At 34.7% G+C, this 25055-nt stretch overlaps 1 protein-coding gene across 1 annotated transcript in view; it reads left to right on the top strand.

The window, feature by feature from the left end:
• Positions 1-25055, top strand: part of LOC150104475 (LIM domain kinase 1-like) — a 390472-nt gene that overhangs the window by 18385 nt on the left and 347032 nt on the right. The window contains exons 3-4 of the mRNA XM_090395560.1: positions 1711-1846; positions 23527-23636. Of these exons, the coding sequence (XP_090251686.1) occupies positions 1711-1846; positions 23527-23636 (246 nt within the window). The remainder of the gene's footprint in view (positions 1-1710; positions 1847-23526; positions 23637-25055) is intronic.

The following is a 25055-nucleotide window of genomic DNA, read 5'->3' as shown; positions in this document are numbered from 1 at the left end:
GGTATACTTTGCAGTTTATCTCATAAACTTCATTTCTGCTGTTGTTAATCTTTGTTTGTCTTTTTGTTTTATTGTCCAGATTTCGCTTTCATACATCAAGACCGGTAAGGCTAATGTATTGTATACTTTTAACTTGGTTTGTTTTTGAACTAGGTTTGGTTTAAATATAGAGTTAATTACACCTGTTATTTTTAAATATTTTGCAATTTTTACGTTTATATCTTTTTCATTTTCATATGTGATCATACATCCTAGGTAGTTAAATGAATTCACCTGTTCTAAGATCTTGTTATCTATTACTATTTTAGTTCTTGCTGGATCTTGTCCTTTAAAGGCCATAGTTTTTGATTTTTCAGTTGATATTATCATACCATAATCTTTGGATATCTCATTTAGATTCAAAATAGCTTTCTGTAAGTTATCTTCAGAATTTGTAATTATTATTTGGTTGTCTGCAAAGAGGAGAGTGTTTAAGTTAACTGTAGGTGAAAGTTTAATTCCTTGGTGTAAATTTTTACTCCATTTTATTATTATTTCATTTAAGTAGATATTAAAAAGAGTTGCTGAGAGGGGACATCCCTGTCGGATCCCTTGGTTTATCTCTCTTGTATATGATAGCTCGTAATTTAATCTTATTTGTATTTGATTATTTTCATAAATACTTGTGATAGCTTTTAGGATATTATTTGGTATTTGTCTTTCTTTTAATAATTAAATAATGTTTCTTTTAACTTTGTCAAATGCTTTTTCAAAGTCAATAAATGCAATATGTGTTTCTAAATTATATTCTCTTCTTTTCTCTATTATTAATTTTAGGCAAAAGGCTGGGTCTATACATGATCGTCCTTTTCTAAATCCATTCTGTACCTCTAGAATAAAGTTTTCGGAATATTTCATTAGTTTGTTATTTCAGATTCTGCTATATATTTTGTAACAGGAATTTAGTATACTGATACCTCTATAGTTTTTAGGGTCATCTCTGTTACCTTTCTTAAAGATAGGAATCGCAATTGCTTTTTTCCATTCTATTGGGGGGGGATACCAGTTGAGTAAATTTTATTTAAAAATATTAAGAGTCTTTCTTTGAATCTTGTTCCTGCGTATTTATATAGTTCTGAACCTAGCTTATCTTCTCCAGGTGATTTTCCGGAGAAAGAAATTTATATAGCATAAATAATGGACCAAGAAAAGTAGCTTGATGTAGTACCCTGAAAGAGTTTGAAGAAAATGAGATGGTTCATGTGAGCTAGTTAAGAATATCTGTCACTAGTAATGCCATTTGTTTACCATCGATGAAAAATGAAGACTTTTACCAGGGAAATCAAACTGGAACCGGAGATGAAAATGTAGCCTTTTCATCTTCGGTATTTAAGTATTGTTTCAATAATGAAATTGATTGTATTGATTGTTTCTTTGGAAAAGTGAATAATAGAGAACTCTGTTTTCAGTAAGAATTTTCTGATGACCTAGTAAAAATTTTCATCACATGAAATCCCTCCTAATTTACACCTCTTTTGAATTAAAAAAAAAAATTAATTTGTGATGTTTCAAAATGCAAGTTTTGCTTGTTATCATAGAAGGTTGTTAATAGATATTTGTTCAATGAATGAAAACCAAAAGTATATTACTTTATAATAAAATTTTAACTCATTGCTCTTTTTATTATTATCAAATCTTAGATTTACATGTCTTTTTAATTATGTGGTGTAGGTGTTCTGTTTGTGATGTATCGTTGACTAATTGGTATTTTGAGAAAGATGGTTTACTTTTTTGCAAACCTGATTACTGGACTAAATATGGTGAGGCCTGTCAAGATTGCAATGATATTATCACAGGTCCAGTGATGGTAAGGATATATTGTTTTATTATTTTAAATATATCAGCTACATTAAAATTTATTATGATGTTTTCCATTAGAAGTTGAAAAATTCCCCAGAATTCTGTACTGAACTGTTCTCTTTGAGAATAAAAGTAGAAATGCCAAAATTGAATGCCAGTTTAATTTCAGCTTGTGGCATGGCAGTCTATCAACAGCCTTTGCACAGTCTAAGTATACCACTGTATATGCATCTTTCTTGCTCAATAAATTCGTCATCTTGTTATAGTACATAAGCAAGTTGGTAAAACATGGCCTCCCTTTAACCAATTGGTTGGGGGGGGGGGAGTTCACTGTCCTCCTATCACTAAATCTGTGTACATAAATCCTGATTTGATATAATCCAAGCATTAAGAGAACCATTTCTTTTTGCTTCTCTGATGTTGCAATAATCCTCTTTACATATAGGTGAGAATGGCTAGTAATTTGATAAATGGATAAAGGAAGACCTACATGCATGCTTTAAAAATGATCATTTTAATAGTAATATTGGCTGTTCTAAGTGGTAATCGATTACTATTGAAGCAGTAATAATGTTTACTAAGTGATTTGACCAGATTTGCAGGACATCTTCTGAGAGGTTCTTCAAGACACCTGACAAGAACTATATTACAAGGGAAAGTTGAGTGGAAGAGAAGACATGGAAGACCAACTACAGAGTTGATCATGGACTGGTTTAAGAATGATGGAGGTGACAGACAGACAGAGAGAAATGGAGAAGAGCTGCTCATCTGCTGCAACCCTCTTGCTAGAGGATGCTACTAGACGACGATGATGACTAGTGATTTGACTGTTGCTGAAGCAGTGGAATGTAATTGCAGTATGATCTTATTCTTCTAACTTCAGGATACATGGAATACTAAATTTTATGAACATTAAAGATACTACAGTGGAGTCTTATTTCTTCTCTGTTAAAACTTTTTTTTTCTTTTTTTCAGAAAGTTACAATACATTTCTGTCTGCTGTTCCATTTAAACTTGTAATGTTTAAATGGAACAGCAGACAGATTGTTATGTTGACAAATTTGGTTGCATTGCTTAGAGTTGATTCTTTCCTCATGTATCATTCAACATCATCCTTAAATTGCTGGCCTGGTTGGCTGAGTGGTTAGCATATCCGCTCTCCAGCCAAAAGGCTGCAGGTTCGAATCCCATCGTGGGCATGGACGTGTGTGATTGTCTGAAAATACTAGTGGTGGTGGTCAGTGGTAGATGATGAAGGTAGTTGCTGTTGGTGGAGTGGTAGAGACGGAGAGCTGTAAAGTAGGTGCCCTCCCTCAATGAGTCTTTGGACTCCGTGGAGGTGTTATGTAATAATAATAAAAAAATATAATAATAAATTAAGTGAATTATGGGGTGGGGTAAATTGTATTCCTAGATATTCTTATTGTACATGATCCTGTGGCAGCTTATTGGTTATTAATTGAAAACCTGGTAATTGCAAAAATGAAGAAGGCTGCAGAATTACTGATGTTGCCAGAGGGTTTGGAATCTCACATAGCTTTGTATCCGTGCTCTGGGCAACATTTCAAATCAATAGCATGTGTTCCAGGCAATTTCTAAGAGGTCGTCCTCGCTTACTACAGAGCACGATGACAGTCTTTTGGTTATAACAGCTAAAGGTAATTGACACACTAGGATACATCAGCCTGTAAATCAGCTCCATTCAAGCACAAGTGTAAACGTGATGGGGTGGGTTTCTCTTTATTATTCTATTATCCTACCTATTTTTCTTTATATTATATATATAGCTTATTACTTGCTTTATGTCACTATCTTATCTCTTTATATCTCTGTATATATTTATATATCTCCCTTCCGCACTTGCCTTCTTATTCTTCGAACACCAGAAATTTATTTGTTTAAAAGCTGCGCCACTGATGTTCGTTGTCTATTAACAAGAAGTGTAAAATGTGTCCAGTAGTTTTTCAATTTTTACCCTCAGAATATCCCTAATTTAATTACTATCTGCAGTCGTGGTCTGCTATCTGTACCTTACTATCCTTTCTCCTGGGTTCCTGCTAATAGGCTCTAATATTTTTTGGAACAGTGCATCAAAGAAATTAAGTATCAGGCGACACTCTATTAATATTCAAACACAAATTTAATTCACATAAAACAATTTACACTAAGTTTGCAGCAATAAAACAAAAGATCTCAATTCAGACCTATATAAATCTATTAGCTAAATTCTCCCATTCACTCATACAAATTATGTCATATAAATAACTGATTCTCTCATTATAACACAAATCATCTACGCTGAGCATGGTACATTTTACTTAACTATTAACTCTTGATTGTCATGCACATAAACCATATCTTTTACACACAAATGCTCTTTCCTTATGCTGGGAATATTCTATAGGCAAATTTTTTTCCAATTGGCATATAGTTACACTCTGACTTATTACACATATAAATTTCTGACAATTATTTACTTTCTAATCTTCAACTGTTAATTTTGCCTATTTAGGTCAGCCTCCACTTTACAGTCTACTAATAAAAGTTCTCCTAAAAACTCAAAGAAAAATTGGAAAAACAGATACACTTACTTTGGTCGTGACTACCCTCTATGGATCCGGCTTCACACTGGAGTTTTGTTCCCTGTCAAGTTTTCTTTCCCTCTTTACACCGGCGATAGATTTACTGATGCTTCTTGGGGACGCTGTACTAGCCGCACATCAGACGAAGATTATCGGCTTGTGGAATGCTTGCATGCACGTTGGACTAACAGAGCAATTTCTTCCCTCTGGTTAACAGCTCCCGGTGAAGATCGTCAGTTCGTCATCAAATATCTTCTTTGCCTGGCGGATTGGCTCCTGTCATCTTTCTTTTAGATCACTGGCATGATTTCTCCTGAAGTCGCGTTCTCGATTTCTGACGGATAACTGCCGACAACTTCTTGACGTCTGACCGACGACCTCTGGACCACCGATGAAACTTTCTGGAACCGATGTTGGGATCTTTTTGCCAATGCCTTTTATTCGGTCACTTGCGAATCCTTGCACAGAGATATGTGAACCCCGAACATTTCAGTGAAATCCCTTGATTCTCTTTTCAGACTGACCTTTCCTTTATTTTTCTCCAACACTCCCTAAATCCTCCTCGTTCTAGCAGCGGACATTCATTTGAAGCTTTTGTCGGTCCACCTAGCACTGACCTTGAGCGTTTCCATGTAGAATACACACAAAATTTGACGTCTTTACAAAGAGCAAAAAATATACTGTTTACTATTGGCAAGGTATTGCCTTAATACTACACCTTCTAGAATATTCCCTTATTTGGCAGAGAGCATATACAATTTCCAATGGGATTATTTACATTTAAACAAACTTCTATGTACAAGTTACAATTCTTACTGGGCTTGACCTTGGTAAAATTTATGTAAAAATATTTAGACTTTTTGGAGTTACATAAATATTTTTACACAAGTATGCAAATATATCGGCAAACTGTGGCAAGACATCTGCGACGAAACCTGTCATCACCTTTTAAACATATTCTGTTTTAAAAAAAAAATCACTTTTCTTTATGTTTAAGAGAACTTGCTGAAGGAAAGTTTTAAGAGTAAGTTGAAGCATTCATTCATGCAGTAGAAATCTAACTTATTCTCTTTTGCTTTCATCTCGTTTCTATTTACAAAGTAATTTGCACAGCATTTCTTAGTTTCATAAATCAGTAGAACTGCTTTCATTTTTGACAAAAAACAAAAAAAAAACACGGAGATAAGGATATTCTGGATGATGATGTAAATTCTAAAAGGACTGGAAAGTATCTTGGAGGAATACCCTCGTGAGTATCTTTTGATAGTAGAATTACTAGAAAAGGGATCAGAAATGCAGTCATTTGGAGTAGATAATATTTGACCTGTGCTTAAATTTGGTGGTAAGTTTTTTAAAATGGCTACAAGTATTCAGAAATCCTGGATGATTGGAGTAGAGCTCTCATAGTGCCTCTCTCTAAAAAGGAAGATATAAATTATGTGTCAAGATTATAGAGGAATTTCTGTGTGTGTGTGTGTGTGTGTGTGTGTGTGTGTGTTCCAGATTAGATTTATGTAAGCACACTTGATAAGTGATCAAAAACAATTTTCCCCCTCAAGGGAGGATAGCAGAATATAAGAAGGATCCTTCAAATTTTTTAGGTCTTGAAATGGCTTTTGATAAGGTGGCAATAGGGAATGCTCTTCAAAATTATGATTGCAGTTGACTTTCTTACTATAGAATTCATTATCATAACAGACTACTCACTGTAACAAACTGGTGAAAAGACTTCATTGAAACCCTGTGCAAATATTTTAAAGAAAATTCACTATTGCAGACTATTTACTATAACAAACTACATTTGAGGCTTTATGTTTATTGTTTGGGACATTATACAGAGCATTATATATATATATATATCATCATCAACCCCAAATTCCAGACATGTGGGGGTGTACAGGATATGATGATAGTACTACATGAAAAACTTGCATCACCACTAACTTCCTATCTACAATTTTCCTCCAAATCAATCTGTTACCTGCAAAGACTCCAACATTATCAGATCTTATATTTCTGTCTTCTAAGGCATCTTTTACTGCATCAATCCATCTATATCTTGGGTCTTTTTTCCTTACAAACCTGGCAGAGAACACTTTTTTTGCTAACCTTTCCTCTCCCATTCTGTTTAAGTGACCATTCCACCTGAGATTAGCTCTGCTAACAATGTCAGGTTCTTTCCTAATATCTTTGTTTTTAATATGATATTGCCATCTGTTCATGCCCCTAAGCTTTCTTAGGACTCTTGTATCTGCGGTCTCTAGTCTTTGGTCAAGTATTTTCTTTCTAATCTAGCTCTCAGATCCATAAGTTACAATTGGCTTGAACACTGTTCAGTATAGCTAATTTAGTGTTTTGACTAATTTCTCTCTTATTCCATATAAATTTATTCAGTTGACTTCCTACCATACCATCTTTTTGTTTCTGTTATTTATTTCCATATTTACCATCTTCACTAAAAATTGTGCCCAAGTAACTGAAATGTTTTACTTGTTTTATAGGTTCTCCACTCACAATGCAGTTGATATTTTCTATGCTTCTGCCTATTTTCATTGTATTTGTCTTGTTATTGCTGACTTTCATTTCAATTTAGTCAGGGAATCTTGCAAACTTGTACCTGGTTTATATACTTCTGTATAACATCATCCCCAATTTCAAATTTTTCATCTAGTACTATCATATCCTGTACACCCTTTGAGGTACATGTCAGGAATTTGATGATGATGAAAACATCTGCATAAGATAAAGAGCTGATATTAACATCTCCAATTTCGATATCAAGATTAATACCCCTTTCCTTCATAATGTGATCCATATAAATAATGAATAAGAGAGGGGATAATGTACATCCTTGTCTGACACCAAAGTTAACATTAAACCATCTTCCTGTACTTCCTTCATTTCTAACTGCTGACTTACAACTCAAATAGAGACTAAGTGTTGCCATTAACACCATATAACTGTAGTGTTTGGAATAGCTTCTCTCTCTTGGCACCTTGTCATATACCTTTTCCAGATCTACAAAACTTAAATACAGATCTTTGTTATATTCCCATGATTTCTAACTATTTGTAAAGCTAAAATCTGATCCTGACAGCATGGCCAACCCTAGGAATTTTGTCGCCCCGTGCAGTAGCATGTTTTGCCACCCCTTCCCCTTAAGAAAAAAAACCTCTTTTAATGACATCTTAAAAGCCATGCTGTTAAGCTAGGCTTCAACATCTCTGATCATAAATTCTGAATAGCAGCATTAGCTAATAAAAATTCATAAGTTAATGAAAAATGATCATAAAATATATTTTTTACAGAGAGGGAGAGAATTAACTCTTTAAACTACATTCTTTTAATTATTATGATTTTTAAATAATACAAAGTACAATGAAGTTTTATTACGTAAAAATTTAACTAACGACACCGTGAAGTATAATTTCCACAGAGAAGGAATAAATGACTTTATGATTTATTTTTCGTATACTTTAGGCCAATTTTGCCGCCCCATGCAAATGCACATACTGCACCTTTGGTAGAGCTGGCCCTGCCTGACAGCCTCTATTTGGCCTGAATCCAGCTTCTTCTTCACCAAGTTTCCCTTCCACAATCTTTCTGAACTGTTTCTCAGGTATACCTGCATAAATCTTACCAGGAACACTCAGTAGGGAAATACCTCTGTAATTCTCACATTCAGTTTTATTTTCTTTTTTGTACGTAGGTACTATGAGCTCTACTCCGATCATCTGGAATGCATCCCATGCCTTCTGAACTATGCAGTGCAGCCACTGTAAGACTTTATACCTTCATATTTGGGCATTTCTGGTTGAATATCACATGATCCAGCTGCCTTTCCACATTTCAGGCTTTTGATGCTTTTTCTACTTCAAGTATGGATATGTATTCTTAAGGATATCTTTTTCTCCAGTTTTCATGTCACCTTTATCATATTTAATTCCTTTTACAGCACTCTTTCCTCCATTTCTGAGCTTTTTTTAACACCTTGCCACCTTCTTGATATTTATGTTCTTGCCAAAGTCTTCCCATGACTTTTGTTTAGATAGTTTTTCACAGCATTTAGCTTTCTTATGTTTATCTCTGTATTCTCTAAGAGCACAAGCTGACTTATTTGCCAGGAAGTTTTGATATACTTCCTTCTTTTCCTTCATTGCCTTTTTAAACTTCCTGTGTCCACCATGGAGTTCTGAATTTTCTGTCCTTGCAGACAACCTCACCACATGCGTGTCTGACTGAATCAGTCAATGTGTTCTTCAGTATTTGCCACTGAATCTCCAAGGTTTGTGTCCTGTTCTCAAACTCTTTCATTTTTTCTTGACTAATGTTTGTGTATTTTAGTCTACAGTTCACATCTGAGAGCTGCTCAACTTTTATTTGTTTGGAAACTTTCTTACATACTCTCCTTTTCAGTATGAAATTCAAGTTTATCCTGCTCAAGACTAAATGGTGATCACTTCCAATTTCAAATCCTCTGTACACTTGTGTCCTGTACCAGAGAGAAAACATTACTATCAACAATAACATAATCAATGAGACTTTTCTTATTACTTGAATCTTCTCTCCATGTGAATTTGTGCACATTTTTGTTGGAACATCATGTTAGTAATAACCAATCCATGTCCTGAGCAGAAATCCAATAAGTATTTGCCATTATTATTAGCTTTGCTTTTTTCTCCAAATTTTCATAAAATAGTTTTGTATGTCTGACAATCATTTCCTACTCTGCTATTTAGATCCCCAAAAAGGACCAACCTTTCTTTTTTCATCGTGTTAGCTGTTTTCTCGAAAATAGAAAGTCAAAAAATTCCTCCACTTTTACCTTAGTAGAACCTTCTCTGGAACCATAGGCACAAACAAGTCTCATTGTCGAGTTCCTCATTCTGATATTTGCTCACGTCACTCTACTTGATATCGTCTGCTATTCAAGAAGATAGCCTTATATTTAGTGCTGATTACTATAGCTACTCCTTCTTTTCCTTGATTGCCATTGCCTGAATATAACATTTTGTATTTATTGTTCAGAAAGATCACATGAGTTTTAGTCTTTTTTGTTTCAGTCCACTATTATGTTGATCTGGTACTTATCCAGTTCCTCAGCTAGCTTCATTTCTTTGCCATTCAGGCTTTTTATGTTGACAGTGTCAATCTTGAACTCTGGTGATGTTGAATTGGGGTGTGTTTCAGGATTTGTTCCAGTAGCTGACTTTTCGCTGTTTGCCATGGGTTCCCTGTTGAAAACAACATTGACCTTGTTTAACAGGTGATGCCCAGCCTGCATGAATTCTATCATGTTGTACCATCATTTTATTTTGTGGTTTAAGCAAATAAGAATACAATTTGGTCAGCCAAATCCCAAATTGCCAGCCCATCTGCATTTGTTCAGTATCCAGATAGATATCTAACAGGGTGCCCCACCAGAAGGTGAAAATTGGACATTAGGTCAGAAGCCCCTGGTCGGTTCTCCACATTCCTTTAAAGGCTATGTGGAGGTCTCCTCTCAGTTATACAGCTTTGACCTTAAGCACCCCACAGCAATATATACACTAGTACACACTGTTACTCAAGCAGCCCATTAAATCGTGCTTTAAACTGATTAAATATATCTGCATTCACCACAATGTCAGGCAATGAATTCCACTCACTAATCACACTCCATGTGAAGAACCTGCTTCTTATGTTCTTGCTCACACCCTCCTTATACAGCTTTCAAAGATATCCTCTTGTTCTGTCCTCTTCTTCCATTCTGTGAAAAATTTCTTCCACATTAACAATAACAACTCTTTACTAACTTAAATGTCTCATTCATATCTCTTCCCTTCTTCCTATTCACGAGGCTTTGCAAACTGTATTCCCCTCATTCTGTGTTCATATCCCACATACCAAAGACCAGTTACCACCTTAGTCAATCTTCTCTGGATTCTTTCTAGTATACTCTCATCACTATGAATACCAGGGGACCGAATATGTGCACAGTAATCCATACAAGTGATCAAGGCCTTACACCAGATTCTCTTTATTTCTGCATGTTAACGTCCTCTTCATCATTGTCATAATCAGTGTGATGACTTTACAACTTGTGCAATTTGACCTCTGAAATTAAGATTCTTGTCTGCCACCACTCCAAGGTCTCTTGTCTTCAATTTCCTCCAATTTTTCTGCCAAGTATATCCTTGGCATCCCAATGTTGCTTACCAAATTTCAGAAATTTGTTTATGTTTTGCAACATTGAATTTATACTTTCATTCTGTTGCTTATTCATACAATCTATTCAAGTCTTCCTGTAAGGCCACAACATCTTCTTGATTCCATATCATTCTCCCCAATTTTGCATCATCTACAAACAGTTGTATAGCACTAGATAAATCCATTTCACTGTCATTAATATACAAAGTAACAAAGGTCCCAAAACAGACCCTTGTGGCACACCACTAGTGAATTTCTTCTTCAGGGATACTGCACCTGCACAAACAACTTGCTGATACCTATCTGAGAGCCAGTTGCCATTCCATCTCACTAATCTGACATCCAGTCCCATCTGCTCCATGTTATCAACTTGTGGTGTGGCAATCTATCAAAAGCCTTTCTTGAATCTAAGTATACCACTGTATATTCATCTAATTTGTCAGTACATTCATCACCTTGTTATAGTGCATAAGCAAGTTGGTAAAACCTGACTTCCCTTTAACCAACCCATGCTGACAAGCCCAGAGAATACCACTGTTTCCAAACTGCTTTTGTATCCTAGCTTTCACCAACTTCTCCTATACCATAACTACAGCTCAAGATATATAGATTGGGTCAATAATAATTTGCAATCTTTTTTGCTGAAAGTTTTTTCACTTGGTTATACTATAAATTAAAGATGTCAAGAGTGGTACTTCCCATAATGCATAGCATTATACTTCTCTGTAAGGATATGTGCTTGCATGGGATACTAAGGTAATTGATGTGAAGTCATTAGCCTCTATATTCAGATAGCCCAGCCATGGAGTTACTTCATGTGCAAACTTTGTTTGCTTACATTTGGATGAAGGATGAAACTAAAATATAATTTCTTGGCATCTTTAATTTATAATGGGTTGCTTAAGGGTCAAAGCCATATAACTGACAGGAGACTTTCACATAGCCTTCAAAGGAATGCAAAGAACTGACCAGGACTTCTGACCTAATGTCTTGTCCTCACCTTCTCGTGGTGCACCTGTTAGGTATCTACCTGTATACTAAACGGACGAGGACGGGCTGGCAATTTGGGATAGAGCCGACCATATTGTATTCTTATTGGCTTAAACCAAAATTTCAAATGATGGTACAACATGACAGAATTTCATGCCACCTGGGGCGTCGCCTGGTTAAACAAGGCCCCATTGTTTTTCCCAGGGCAAACAGCAAAAAGTTAACTACTGGAACAAATCCTAAACAGACAACAAAAACCCATCTACTGCCAACCACCACCACTAGTATTTCCACAGACAACACAAACATCCATGCCTACGGCAGGATTCGAGAAAAGAGCAAAGCTAATAATAATGGCAAATTCCTGTTGGATTTCTGCTCAGGACATGGACTGGTTATTACTTACACAATGTTCCAAAATAAAAATGTGCACAAATTCACATGGAGAGAAGAGGCAAGGAATAAGTAAAGTCTCATTGACTATGTTATTGTTGATAGCGATGTTTTCCCACTGGTGCAGAACACCAGAGTGTACAGAGGATTTGAAATTGGAAGTGATCATCATTTATTCTTGAACAGAATAAAATTGAATTGCGTATTGAAAAGAAGAACACGTAAGAAAGTTTTATAGAGAATAAAAGTTGAGTAGCTCTCAGATGTGAACTGTAGACTAAAATGCACAAATATTATTCAAGAGAAAGGAAAGAGTTTGAGAGCAGAAACCAAACCTTGGAGATTCAGTGGCAAGCCCTGAAGAAAACACTGATTGATTCAGCCAGAGAGAGGTATGTAGTGAGGTTGTGTGCAAGGATAGAAAAATCAGAACTCCATGGTGGACACAGGAAGTTAAAGAGGCAGTGAAGGAAAAGAAGAAAGCATATCAAAAGTTCTTTTCAAATAAGTCAGCTTGTGCTCTTAGAGAATACAGAGACAAATATAAGAAAGCTAAATACTGTGTAAAACTGGCTAAACCAAAGTCATGGGAGAACTTTGGCAAGAACATAGAAAATAATATCAAGAAGGTGGCAAGATATTCTGGAAGTTGTTGAAGAAGCTCAGAAATGGAGGAAAAGTTTCATGTCACCTTTATCATCTCTAAAAGGAATTAGAGATGATAAAGGTGACATGAAAATAGTAGAAAAAGATATCCTTGAAGTATGGAGTAATTACTCAAAATTAAGGGGATATTAAATCCCACATTGTTTTAAAACCGAATAAGAAACTCGAAGATTGGAATCGGAGAGTTTCATGACGAATATAGTAAACTATAAAGTATCGGCGAATTACTAGTGTGAGCTAATGCAAGTAGTCCTAGTACGTAGTACAATCTCAGGCAACTTGTTGCAAAGGTGGCGGAAGTTCAGATTGCTATTCTTAGGTATTTTCCATAATGTAAAAATACATTTCCTAGGAAATGTATGCTGTTATTACATTATGGTAGGAGATCACTACCCAGACCGGTTTCAGCCTTTTTTGAGGCTTCATCAGTGAGTAGATATTCCAAAAGATACCAAAGGGTATAGCGAAAAGAACTTATATACTTTGCTATACGAGTTGTCAACCAGGTGCAACCATTAAGTTATTTAAATATAAAGAGCCAATAGGCTTCATTTCGGCGATATAAACATTATTCAAAATTAAGAGGATATTAAATCCCACATTGTTTTAAAACCGAATAAGAATCTCAAAGATTGGAATCAGAGAGTTTCATGCCGAATATAGTAAACTATAAAGTATCGGTGAATTACTAGCGTGAGCTAATGCAAGTAGTCCTGTACGTAGTACAATCTCAGGCAACTCGTTGGAAAGGTGGCGGAAGTTCAGATTGCTATTCTTAGGTATTTTCCATAATGTAAAAACACATTTCCTAGGAAATGTATGCTGTTATTACATTATGGTAGGAGGTCACTACCCAGACCGGTTTCAGCCTTTTTTATTCGGCATGAAACTCTCTGATTCCAATCTTTGAGTTTCTTATTCGGTTTTAAAACAATGTGGGATTTAATATCCTCTTAATTTTGAATAATGTTTATATCACCGAAATGAAGCCTATTGGCTCTTTATATTTAAATAACTTAATGGTTGCACCTGGTTGACAACTCGTATAGCAAAGTATATAAGTTCTTTCCGCTATACCCTTTGGTCTAGCTACTCACTGATGAAGCCTCAAAAAAGGCTGAAACTGGTCTGGGTAGTGACCTCCTGCCATAATGTAATAACAGCATACATTTCCTAGGAAATGTATTTTTACATTATGGAAAATACCTAAGAATAGCGATCTAAACTTCCGCCACCTTTGCAACGAGTTGCCTGAGATTGTACTACATACTAGGACTACTTGCATTCACGCTAGTAATTTGCCGATACTTTATAGTTTACTATATTCGGCATGAAACTCTCTGATTCCAATCTTTGAGTTTCTTATTCGGTTTTAAAACAGTGTGGGATTTAATATCCCCTTAATTTTGAATAATGTTTATATCACCAAAATGAAGCCTATTGGCTCTTTATATTTAAATAATGGAGTAATTACTTTGAAAAACTGCTTAAGGAAACAAGCCGTGATGACAGCACAGCGGTAAAAAACACTGACCAGGCATGCAGTCATGAATACATATCCATACTTGAGTGGAAAAAGCCTGAAATGTGGAAAGGCAGGAGTAGATGATACTGGCTTCACTGCATAGGTCAGAAGGCCTGGACAGAGGGATGAATTTCAGATGATTGGAGTAGAGCTCTCATAGTACCCATATATAAAAAGGAAAATAAAACTGAATGTGAGAATTACAGAGGCATTTCATTACTGAGTGTTCCTGGTAAGATATATGCAAGTATACTTGAGAAATGGTTGAGAAGGATTATGGAAGAGATGCTTGGTGAAGAACAAGCTGGATTCAGGCCAAATAGAGACTCTTAGGATCAGACTTTCATTTTACGACAGGTAGTTGAGAAATCATGGGAATATAACAAAGATCTGTATTTAAGTTTTGTAGATCTGGAAAAGGTATAGGACAAGGTGCCAAGAGAGAAGCTATTCCAAACACTACAGTTATATGGTGTTAATGGGGCATTATATCAAGCAATACTTGTTCTCTATGTAAGTTGTAAGTCAGCAGTTAGAAATGAAGGAAGTACAGGAAGTTGGTTTAATGTTAACTCTGGTGTCAGACAGGGATGTACATTATCCCCCTCTCTTTTTCATTATTTATGTGGATCACATTATGAAGGAAAGGGGTATTAAACCTGATATCAGATGATGTTACAGTTCTAAATAAATCTGCTACAAGTCTGCAAGATTCCCTGACTAAATTGAAAATTGCTTTAATTGGTATAAGGGTCAGCATTAAAATGACAAAGTCAATGAAAATAGGCAAAAACATTGAAAATATCAATTGCATTGTAAATGGAGAACTTATAGAACAAGTAAAACATTTCATCTACTTTGGCGTGATTTTTAGCGAAGATGGTAAGTTAAATATGGAAGTAGACAACAGAATCAACAGAGCTGGTATGGTGGGAAATCAACTGAATGAATATAAATGGAATAAAAGAGAAATTAGCCAAAACACTAAATTATTTGTATACATGACGGTGTTTAAACCAATTTTAACTTATGGATCTGAAAGCTGGGTTAGAAGTAAAACACTTGACCAAAGACTAGAGACTGTAGATATCAGAGTCCTGAGAAAGATTAGAGTCATTAACAGATGGCATCAGTGGCAATATCATATTAAAAACGAGGATATTAGGAAAGAACTTGATATTGTCAGCATCCAGGCATGCATTAGCAGAGCTAATCTCAGGTGGTATGGTCACTTAAACAGAAGGAGAGGAAAGATTAGCCAAACAAGTGTTCTCTGCCAGGTTGGAAGGAAAAAGATCCTGAGGAAGACCAAGATATAGGTGGATTGATACAGTAAAAAGTGCCTTAGAAGACAGATATATAAGACCTGATAATACTGGTGTCTTGACATTTAACAGACTGATTTGGAGGAAAATTGTAGAAAGGAAGTTAGTAATGATGTAAATTTTTCATGTAGTACAATCATATCCTGCACTCCCCCCCCCTGAGGGTATATATCAGGAATTTGATGATGATGATTTATAATTTGTAACCTTATGTAATCATGTCCTGAAGACAAATCTTGAGCTTTTGATCATAGCTGCTGGATTTCTGACAAATGCCTGTTAATTATTTATTTAATGAATTAATTTATGCCTGTTAATTGTGGACATGGTGATGGACATATACTACTTGCTTGCTTAAAGAGTTAAAGTCAGTAGGAAGTAAAACATGGAGATTTGCTCACGATTGAGAAAGTTGGCATTTTTGCAACCTATCACTCATGGGGAAACCAAGACTGAGAACACAGATCCAACATGATATGGAATTGAACTTGGGGGGTATATCAGTCCATTTAATTATGTTAAATTGTTTTATTGCATCAAATGATGTATATAATGTTTTTTTTTGCAGTACATTCCAAATAAACAATACAGTAATTTTTTATTTGGAATGCATTACACCGAAACAAAACCTGTTACATTGAGTCTCTGTGTGTGATTTTAGTTAATATTGTATGCTTCACATTTCTCTGAATGCTGCAATCAAAATAAAGCCCTTTATTCTATAATGAAATATTTGAAAATAAATAAACAAATCAAATAAAATGTCATATGTACCTTTGTGAATATAGTGCATTTTGTTTGCACCTTAAGAAGTACAGAATGTACATGTCCTTGATAAATCACAAGAAACTTGAGAGTAAAATGTGGGGTCTAATATGTAGTATCTGGTTGTATTACATTACCAGGTCTTCTTTCAACATGGCATTTGTTAGTCTCTCATATGTAGGGGAACATATTTTGCTCATGCAAATCTAGGACATTAAAATTTTCTGACACGTACGCATGCATGCACACACACACACACATGCGAAAACAAACAACAACAACAAAGAAAAAAACTTGTGACCAATTTTGCATTCAGTTTTGTACTCATTCAATTCCTGAATTTTTTTTTTTTGGATATGAAATTTCATTGCTAACTTATTGTCTAATAGCTCTCTTTTCAGAATATTTTCTTTTAAAAATTAGCATCTCTACATCTTTGAAAAGTGCAAGCAGTTGGTGTAGAAGTTCACAAATTCCTCAATAACCTATTCGTTTTGGTTGCCACTATTGTTTACAGTTTTATATTTAGCAAAGAATTACTGGGTTGGGAGAACTTAGTAAGATGCATGGAAACCAAGTAGTGGAACATATTTAATTCTAAGGCATGAGTAGTCCTTATAAACAGCATAGTTCCTTAGAGGCTATATTGAATATATAGATGAGCAGGCAAAAGTTTCAGTGCATCAGGAAAAAAAAAAGTAAGGTTTTTGAAACAAATTCACAAGAATCATTGATTAACTATTCTATTAAAAACATGAATGAAGAAACATTAAGTAACACTGTCATTAAGGATTGTTCACCTTTTGAAATAATATTGCTGTCAATAGGTGATGATGACTTAATTTCAGCATTAACAGTGTTGCAATTTTTGCTCAAGACTGAGCAAAAAAAAAAAAAAACTATCTTCAAAATCCAAGATGTTTACTAGGATAGTTACTAATGCAGGACAACATATTAGAATCTGGGACTGTCCTAGAAAATCTGGTATTGTTTGTAACATTTCTCATATGCTTACCAATCTCCATTATATTACAGGACTTCTTCCTACATGACATATGGAAGTCTCATATGCTTACTAGACCTCCATTATGCCATTCACATCAATCAGTGACTTTATTTGACTTATGCCAGATAATGCACATTTGATAATCCACACTACAATGCATTTTTCAAAATAATTATTTTTTGGAATTCCCAGAACTTTTATTGTATATTATTCTATCTTATTAACTTCCCAAGAATCTAGTAGTTATAACAAAAACATGTGGAGTTCATTATTCCTACCGAAATCCCATAATCTTAGAAGTTACTGTAATTCATGGATCTCTTCATTTTCCTTCAAATAGGCTTTCCCCTTTATTTCAGGCTTATCCTTTTACTTCAGATGTATGGATTTATCCAGTCACTTCTCACATCTTTGGTGTTTCCTCAAGATCTCTCTCTCACACACACACACAGTTTCCTCTTGTGTTCATTTTCTGATGATATATCCATAGTTTTATTCCCTTATTTGCAATTTTAACATTTAACTTTGAGCCCGTTAAGACATGCAGCAGCTAGCCTTCCATCAGTTAACAGTTAAAGTTCACTCACAGAATAAACTTTTCTTCTTCATGAAATAAATATAATAGAGCAGTTTCTCTAGTCTTATTTATTTGATGAAAAGTATTATATGAAATATTTGCATTTAATCTTTACACTTACATGACATTTCAACTCACACTTATACAGTAGATGTGAAGTCCATCATATTTAGCAAACAGCTGAAGAGCAACATACTGTCTAAATTTAGCTAAGGGAAGAACATGCTGATTGCATTTAAATGTGTTATATTGGTATCAATAAGACATGGCAGAATGTTTTGTTGTCCTGGTTGGTCGAGTGGATATTGTACCTCTTAAATCGTCATGCTGCAGGTTCAAATCCCAATGTGGAGATGGAAGTTTGTGAACATCTTCAGGCAGAAGATGAATTTCATTGCCTTGTGTGGCACCACCTCTGAATATTGGAGATCTGAAGTGGTATAAAAAGTCCACATTTGGTCACTAAGGCTTCTGGATTATGTAGGGGAAAAAAAAAATATATATGTACACACACACACACAGCAAACATATTTAGCAAACAGCTGAAGAGCAACATACTGTCTAAATTTAGCTAAGGGAAGAACATGCTGATTGCATTTAAATGTGTTATATTGGTATCAATAAGACATGGCAGAATGTTTTGTTGTCCTGGTTGGTCGAGTGGATATTGTACCTCTTAAATCGTCATGCTGCAGGTTCAAATCCCAATGTGGAGATGGAAGTTTGTGAACATCTTCAGGCAGAAGATGAATTTCATTGCCTTGTGTGGCACCACCTCTGAATATTGGAGATCTGAAGTGGTATAAAAAGTCCACATTTGGTCACTAAGGCTTCTGGATTATGTAGGGGAAAAAAAAAATATATATGTACACACACACACACAGATGATTTTCTTTTTATACAGCTTTTTTTATATAAATTCGAAATAACATGGTTTAGAAAACAAAAGCAATTCTTTTATAAAAATCAAGAGTGGATATTAGATCCAGTATTATTTCCTTTTGTCTCTTTATTTTAACAAAAGCAATTCTAATTTGACAAAATATGGTATATTTTGATTTAACACGGTTCGAATGGAGCTTATTTTTAAAATTTCTGTTTGAATTCAGTTCTGTTAAAAAGGGTATTTCCATTATAATTATCATTTCTTAGAATGGTACGTATGTACTTTTTATATGTGTACATGTAAAAATGATGTGTAAAAAATCATATGTACATATCATTTTTTGTTTACAATTCGAAATGTATAAACGTTTCGTGTTTTGTTCATGCAATAAAGTTATACAGGTATGTATTAAATTTTGAAGTTTTGTACACTTAATATCAATTAGTAAAATTAATTATTGATTATTTTCAGATATTTTCGTAACATTACCCCATTAATCGCAATGTCAGATAATTCAGTTAGACAGAAGAAGAAGAGAAGCTATTTCTTTAGAAACTAAGATCCAAATTTTAGATAGTTTAGCAGCTGGAGAAAGTTCAACATCCTTAGTGAAATATTTTGGATTGAACAGAGCTACTGTGAGAATGATTAAGAAAAATGAAGAGGCCATCAGAAAATTGTTCTTTATCGAACAAAACTAGGTGCCGACTCGTCATTGTATACGAGAGACATTATTAAAGTGGATGGAAAAGGCCCTAGTGATGTGGATAGAAGATTACTCACAAAAAGGAATACCTTTAGACAGAAATGTCCTCAAACAGAAAGCATTATGGTTGTACAAACAGATTCAGGAAAAGGAGCCAACAATATCAAACAACTGTGATTTTTCTGTATTTCTCAAAAGATAATGTAAAAAATAAAAGGAGAATCTGCAGATGAGCTGTCATCTAGGGAATTTCTTTCAGAATTGTCCAAAATTATTGAAAATGGTGGCTACATTCCTGATCAAGTTTGGAAATCAGATGATTTTTTCCTTTTTTGGAAAAAAATGCCAGTCAGAACTTGTATAACAAAATCTCAAAAAAGTGTTGGTGGCTTCAAAGCAGCTAAAGATTGTGTGACCATTATTTTGCAGCAATGCTTCAGGAAATCACATTAAAACCATTACTCATTAATCGATCTCTAAGACCACAGTCAGTGAAAGGTGTGGATTTTAACAAGTTACCAGTGTACTGGAAGGCAAATAAAAAAAGGTTGGGTTACAAAAGAAATTTTTAATGAATGGTTCCATCAATGTTTTGTTCCAGAAGTTAAACACTATTTGATGGACAAAAATCTGGACTTTAAAGTTTATTGATTATGCCTGCCGTCCTGTTTTAGAACACCCAAATGTGGAATTTTGTTTTCTGCCAACTAATACAATATCCTTAATACAACCACTAGACCAGGGTGTGATCGCTACCTTCAAAACTTACTACATAAGTAGAACATTCCAATACATTTTGGATAAACTAGATAAGGATTATTTACTGACAGTTATTGATGTGTAGAAGAAATTTCCTGTTTTGGATTGCATCAAACTTGATAAGTTGGGGTATCAGAATCGAAACCATCAACTTTAAATGCATGCTGGAAAGCTACTTGTCCAGAATGTGTGAAAAAGAAAAACCCTGTACCTTTCATACAACTGAATATCTCAATATCATCAGATTAGCACATGCAGTTGGCAGAGAAGGATTTGATGATTTTTCTTCTGCAGATACTGAAAAATTGATGGTTGACAAGGCTGTTAGTGATGATGAAATAATAGAAGCTGTCCTTGAGAATCTTGAATAAAAAAGAAAAAAAAGTGATGATGATGAAGAGATTCCACTCACTGCAGAATTAATTAAAGAAGAGCTTCAAATGGCTAAATTGCAAAGTAATTTTCTTACACATGATCCAAACACTGAACAAGCTGAACAGTTTAAACGTGAACTTAAGTCACCGGTGCAATATGAAGAATTATTTAAAGATCTAGTCAAAACAGGATTTCAACGATTAATTACAGTGCGTGGTAAAAAAAAACCAACCTTCAGAATTAATCAAAATTAGTGTTAATTTAGTTTCTTTTATTGAAGAAAATGTTTTGGCATTTTAGTATGAACAGGATGGCCAAAGTGCTTCAAGTGATGGAAGTGATTTAATTCCAGTCTCACACAAAAGAATGTGGCTACTGTCAGAAAGTGACGGTGGATAAAATTTAACTAATAACCATATGCATGGGTGTGTAAAATCTCGATGTAGCTTAAAAATACCGAAGCGCTTTTACATCGATTTTTTACAGAGGTCAAGTCCCATGAGAATGTTGTAAAAATAACTTGTTTGTCTCTGTATATTTTGTACTAGATATTTTTGTAAATAACCCTTTGGAAGTTAACTGTACATACTTCTTTAATAAGAATATTTTAGAGTGTTAAAAACAAAGGTAATGTTTTGCCACTGAAGCTGTACGTAATAGATCTACATGGCAGCATAAGAAAGGTTGTTTATGAAATTTTGTGTGTATGTTAAAGACTTACATACACACAAGCCTTTAACACGTAAGGCTTACATCGTAAGCTCTGCACGTAAACACCTCTGAAGTCAGTTAGAAAGGTTCAAACAACTTTCCGATGGCCGGCAACTACAATTAAAAGAAAGCGGAGGAGAACAGAAAGCAGGCCAAACTTGAAAGAAGATGAAAGAGTCATGCTGAGTTCTTTGGGGTTTACAAACTTCTTGCGAGGTCTCAGAGAAGGCATAATAAAAAGAGACAGAGCCAAGCATAGGGAGCTTCCCGGTTCGAGACGTCGCTAGTGAGAGACAACTTATAGGCCAGAGAGAGGGCTTTCAGAGGCTGCAGATGGAGTTCCCCGCTTCCAGCAGTTTCCAGAGAGGAGCTTCACAGTTTGAGACTACTTCAAGGCCAGAGAGAGGGTTTCCAGAGGCCGCAGACGGAGCTCCCCGCTGCCAGAGAGGTGCTTCCCGGTTCCAGTCTAGAGCAAGAGCTTCGAGTTTCTGAAAGCAGAAGTTCCAACTGCCGGAGAAAAGCTTCCAGGCCAGCGAGGGATCCCGGTTGACAGTTGGCGGCAATTACAGTTTCTTAGAGGCGGGAGTTCAAGCTACTTGAGACCGCAGTCGTCCAGGCATTTTTGGTGAACCAAAGCAGAGGAAAAGGCGATGTAAATTACCCAAAGCAGCTTCACTCAGAAGTTTTTCTTTTCGCCCTGGGAGAACAACATTTTACCGGAGCTGTATGAATACCACAGGTCGCTGTTTACAGCTCGCTGTTTTTCCGATGAGATACTGCTGAAGTCAAATTTCCTGAAGGAAGCTCGAGATCTGAGATGAAAGAATTGCCATAGAACTTTTAGTGAAAGACTTTTGACTGATTGTGCGATACAGAGTCTTTGTAAGTTACACACTTTTGTATATTCCCTCTTATAGTTGTTATAGAAGGACATTTAAGATTTTTGTTTAATAGTGATAATAAGTGTCCTTAAGAAAGTCAATTGGCATGTTGGAAATTGATATCAAATTTGTAAAAATATCTCTAACCTCTTTGCAAGTAAACTAGGAGTTTAATTAGTTAAATTTGTAAGCAGAGAGTTAATAGGTTTTTGAGTTAAAGAGATTAATTAATGTTGAAGTAAAAAGGTTCTAATTTGTGCTAAGGAATTTTTATAGATGGGTAGAGAAGGCAATCTCCCTATTGTTTAATTCATGTATATTTCATAGTAATGTAAATAAAATGTGTTTTGATTTTTTTGTTAAAGGAGTGCTGCCTGATTGTTTATTTTTACAACTGCATTGTTCCTAAATAAAAATCGGACTTGTGAGCGGGAAACTAAGTGAGATAGCCAAGGTGTAAAGTTAAGTAAAAGAATAGACCACGACTGTGTGTGTAAAGTTTTATTGAAGGAATTTGTGTTAGAGAGAGAGAAATCTGCCAGCTATTATTGAGTTTTATGCTAATTAAATGATATTAGTGATGCAGTCTAAATTAAATAAATTTTTTAGTATCTTAGGCATAAGACTCATAGTGCGAAGGGTGGATAATCATAATACTCAGTAGAATAAATGAGAAAGGTTACGAGAGAGAAAGTGCGCACAGCTAATTAGAATAAAGTATAAAGATAAAGATTTTAAGAATAATGGTATATAAGGTATGGAGTAAAAGACTATGTAATAGAGAAAAAAATAAAGACTCTTAAAGTAAAGAGAAATTGATAGCATAAGATATTATAGGTGTATTTGGACATTTTCGAATTTCTGTTTTATTAGTGACACACTATTTTCTTTAAGAAAGGTACATATGTATATACATTAAATAAGTATTTAAAAAAAAATTCCATTAAAATTAAATAGTTTTGTTCAATGATATTCATATGTTTTGTTTGAAAATAACTTATTGTTCTTTTCCGGTTTTCACATCTGGAACCATTCTATTTTTTCATATGCACTGTATTCTTTTTTTACATGTTTTTTTTTTCTGGAACCAGTCTACCGTGTAAATGGAGAATTGGGTGTGTATATATATACACACATGCATAGTATCATACTGTACAGCCTTTTGTAGGCGGAGTCTCAAAAAAAAATCAGTTTGCAATTTAAGTAAATCAGAACATGTCAAATATGTTGAGATATGTGGTAAACATATGCTAGCACTTTGCAGTTCAGTAAATAACATCTTTCAAATGTATGAAACTTAATGTTATTTGATGTCTGATGGTTGGATAGAAATTTTTCTCTTCTTTTATAGGTTGCAGGGGATCACAAATTTCATCCAGAATGTTTCAAGTGTACAAACTGTGGTGGCTTTATTGGCGATGGAGAATCCTATGCTTTAGTAGAAAGATCGAAGTTATTTTGGTGAATAGTGTTGTTTTATTTAAATGCATTTTTTTCCCTTTTTTATTGGTATATTGGTAATATTTAGTATTAATATAAAAATCATTTTACACAGTTTTTATTTTAGATATTTAACTATGTAATTGGCCCTTCTGTAGGATTATAAATTCAGACATAAAATGTAGAACAGTAATTTAATTATACTAGGTATCCTGGATGTTGACAATGGTGAGGAGATTTCTGAAATCCTTCTGAAGGGTTGGCTGAGAATTGTGGGATTGATTATTTTTTTAATTCTGTAAGCACTGTAGCCATTGGATAAGAAGATGTGTATATATGGTTGACTTTTCTTGAAAGAGAGGTTTCACTGAACAAAGATTATGGGTAGGTGCTATTGGTTAGTTTTTTAATGATACCATATTGTTGAGAGGGGTGGCTATGGCAAAGTTTGTGAATGCATCTGCCTGTGTGAGTGGGTTTTCTTTATACATTGAAGGAGAGGTTACCATCTGGAAGGCATGTTGTTATGGTGTCTAGTCTAGGAAAGATAAACTATTGTTATTTTCCTTTTCTATCATAATTTGGATTCTTGGATGTAGACTATTGAGGTTAGAGAGGAAGGGAGTCTAATGTGTCTGGGCCATGAAGCCAAATAGAGAACACATAATCTACATATCTTAGCAAGATATGTAGATGATGAAGGTTTGAGGGAGACTGAATCTATGACTTGTTTTTCAAAATTTTGCGTGTAAAAATTGCCAAGTGGGGTGAGAAGAGAGGGGAACCCATAGTATTTCCCTCTATCTGTTTGTAAATTTCGTTTCTCCTAGAAAAATTTGATAATTTTCTGGGAAAAATTGTTTTTTAAGAGTGTTGACATTTAAGGGAATGTTGATAAAGAGTGAGGCGATCTCAAAGCTTGCCAATATATCTGTACTATGTAAAGTTAGATTTTCAGTTGAGGTTTTGAAATGGGTAGAGTTTTTATATATAATATGTATATATAAATATAAATTTTATATATAGTTTTTATTTATATATATGTTATGAAGACCAGTGTGGGGGGGTAAGATAATTTGCTAGCTCTTTTGAAAATTTGTAGCATGGAGCGTCGGTGGCATCTACTGTGAGTCTTTGGGGAAAATTGGGTTTGTGGATTTTATGTATACCATATATCCATTTGTGGGGGGGGGGTACAAGAAGAACAATTTGAGTGTTTTTGTGATATCAGGTGGCCAGGAAGATACCTTTTTAATTAGGCGTTTTAATTTTTTTAAACTTACATTTTGGTGGGATCATTATCTAGTGGATGTAGGTAGAGTGATCTCAGAGAATAATATTCATTTTCTGATTATATTCAGTGGCATTAAAGATGACTCTGGCATTACCTTTATCTGCTCTGGTGATGAAAATACTTTTATCTTTTCTTAACTTTCTGAG

This window comes from Typopeltis vanoorti, chromosome 7 (genome assembly GCF_054136105.1).
Source record: "Typopeltis vanoorti isolate ZY-2024b chromosome 7, IOZ_Tvanoo_1.0, whole genome shotgun sequence".
In the NCBI taxonomy this organism is placed as follows: Eukaryota; Metazoa; Arthropoda; class Arachnida; order Uropygi; family Thelyphonidae; genus Typopeltis; species Typopeltis vanoorti.
Note: the sequence above shows the minus strand (reverse complement) of the source record. Positions and strands in the feature narration are given on the sequence as shown.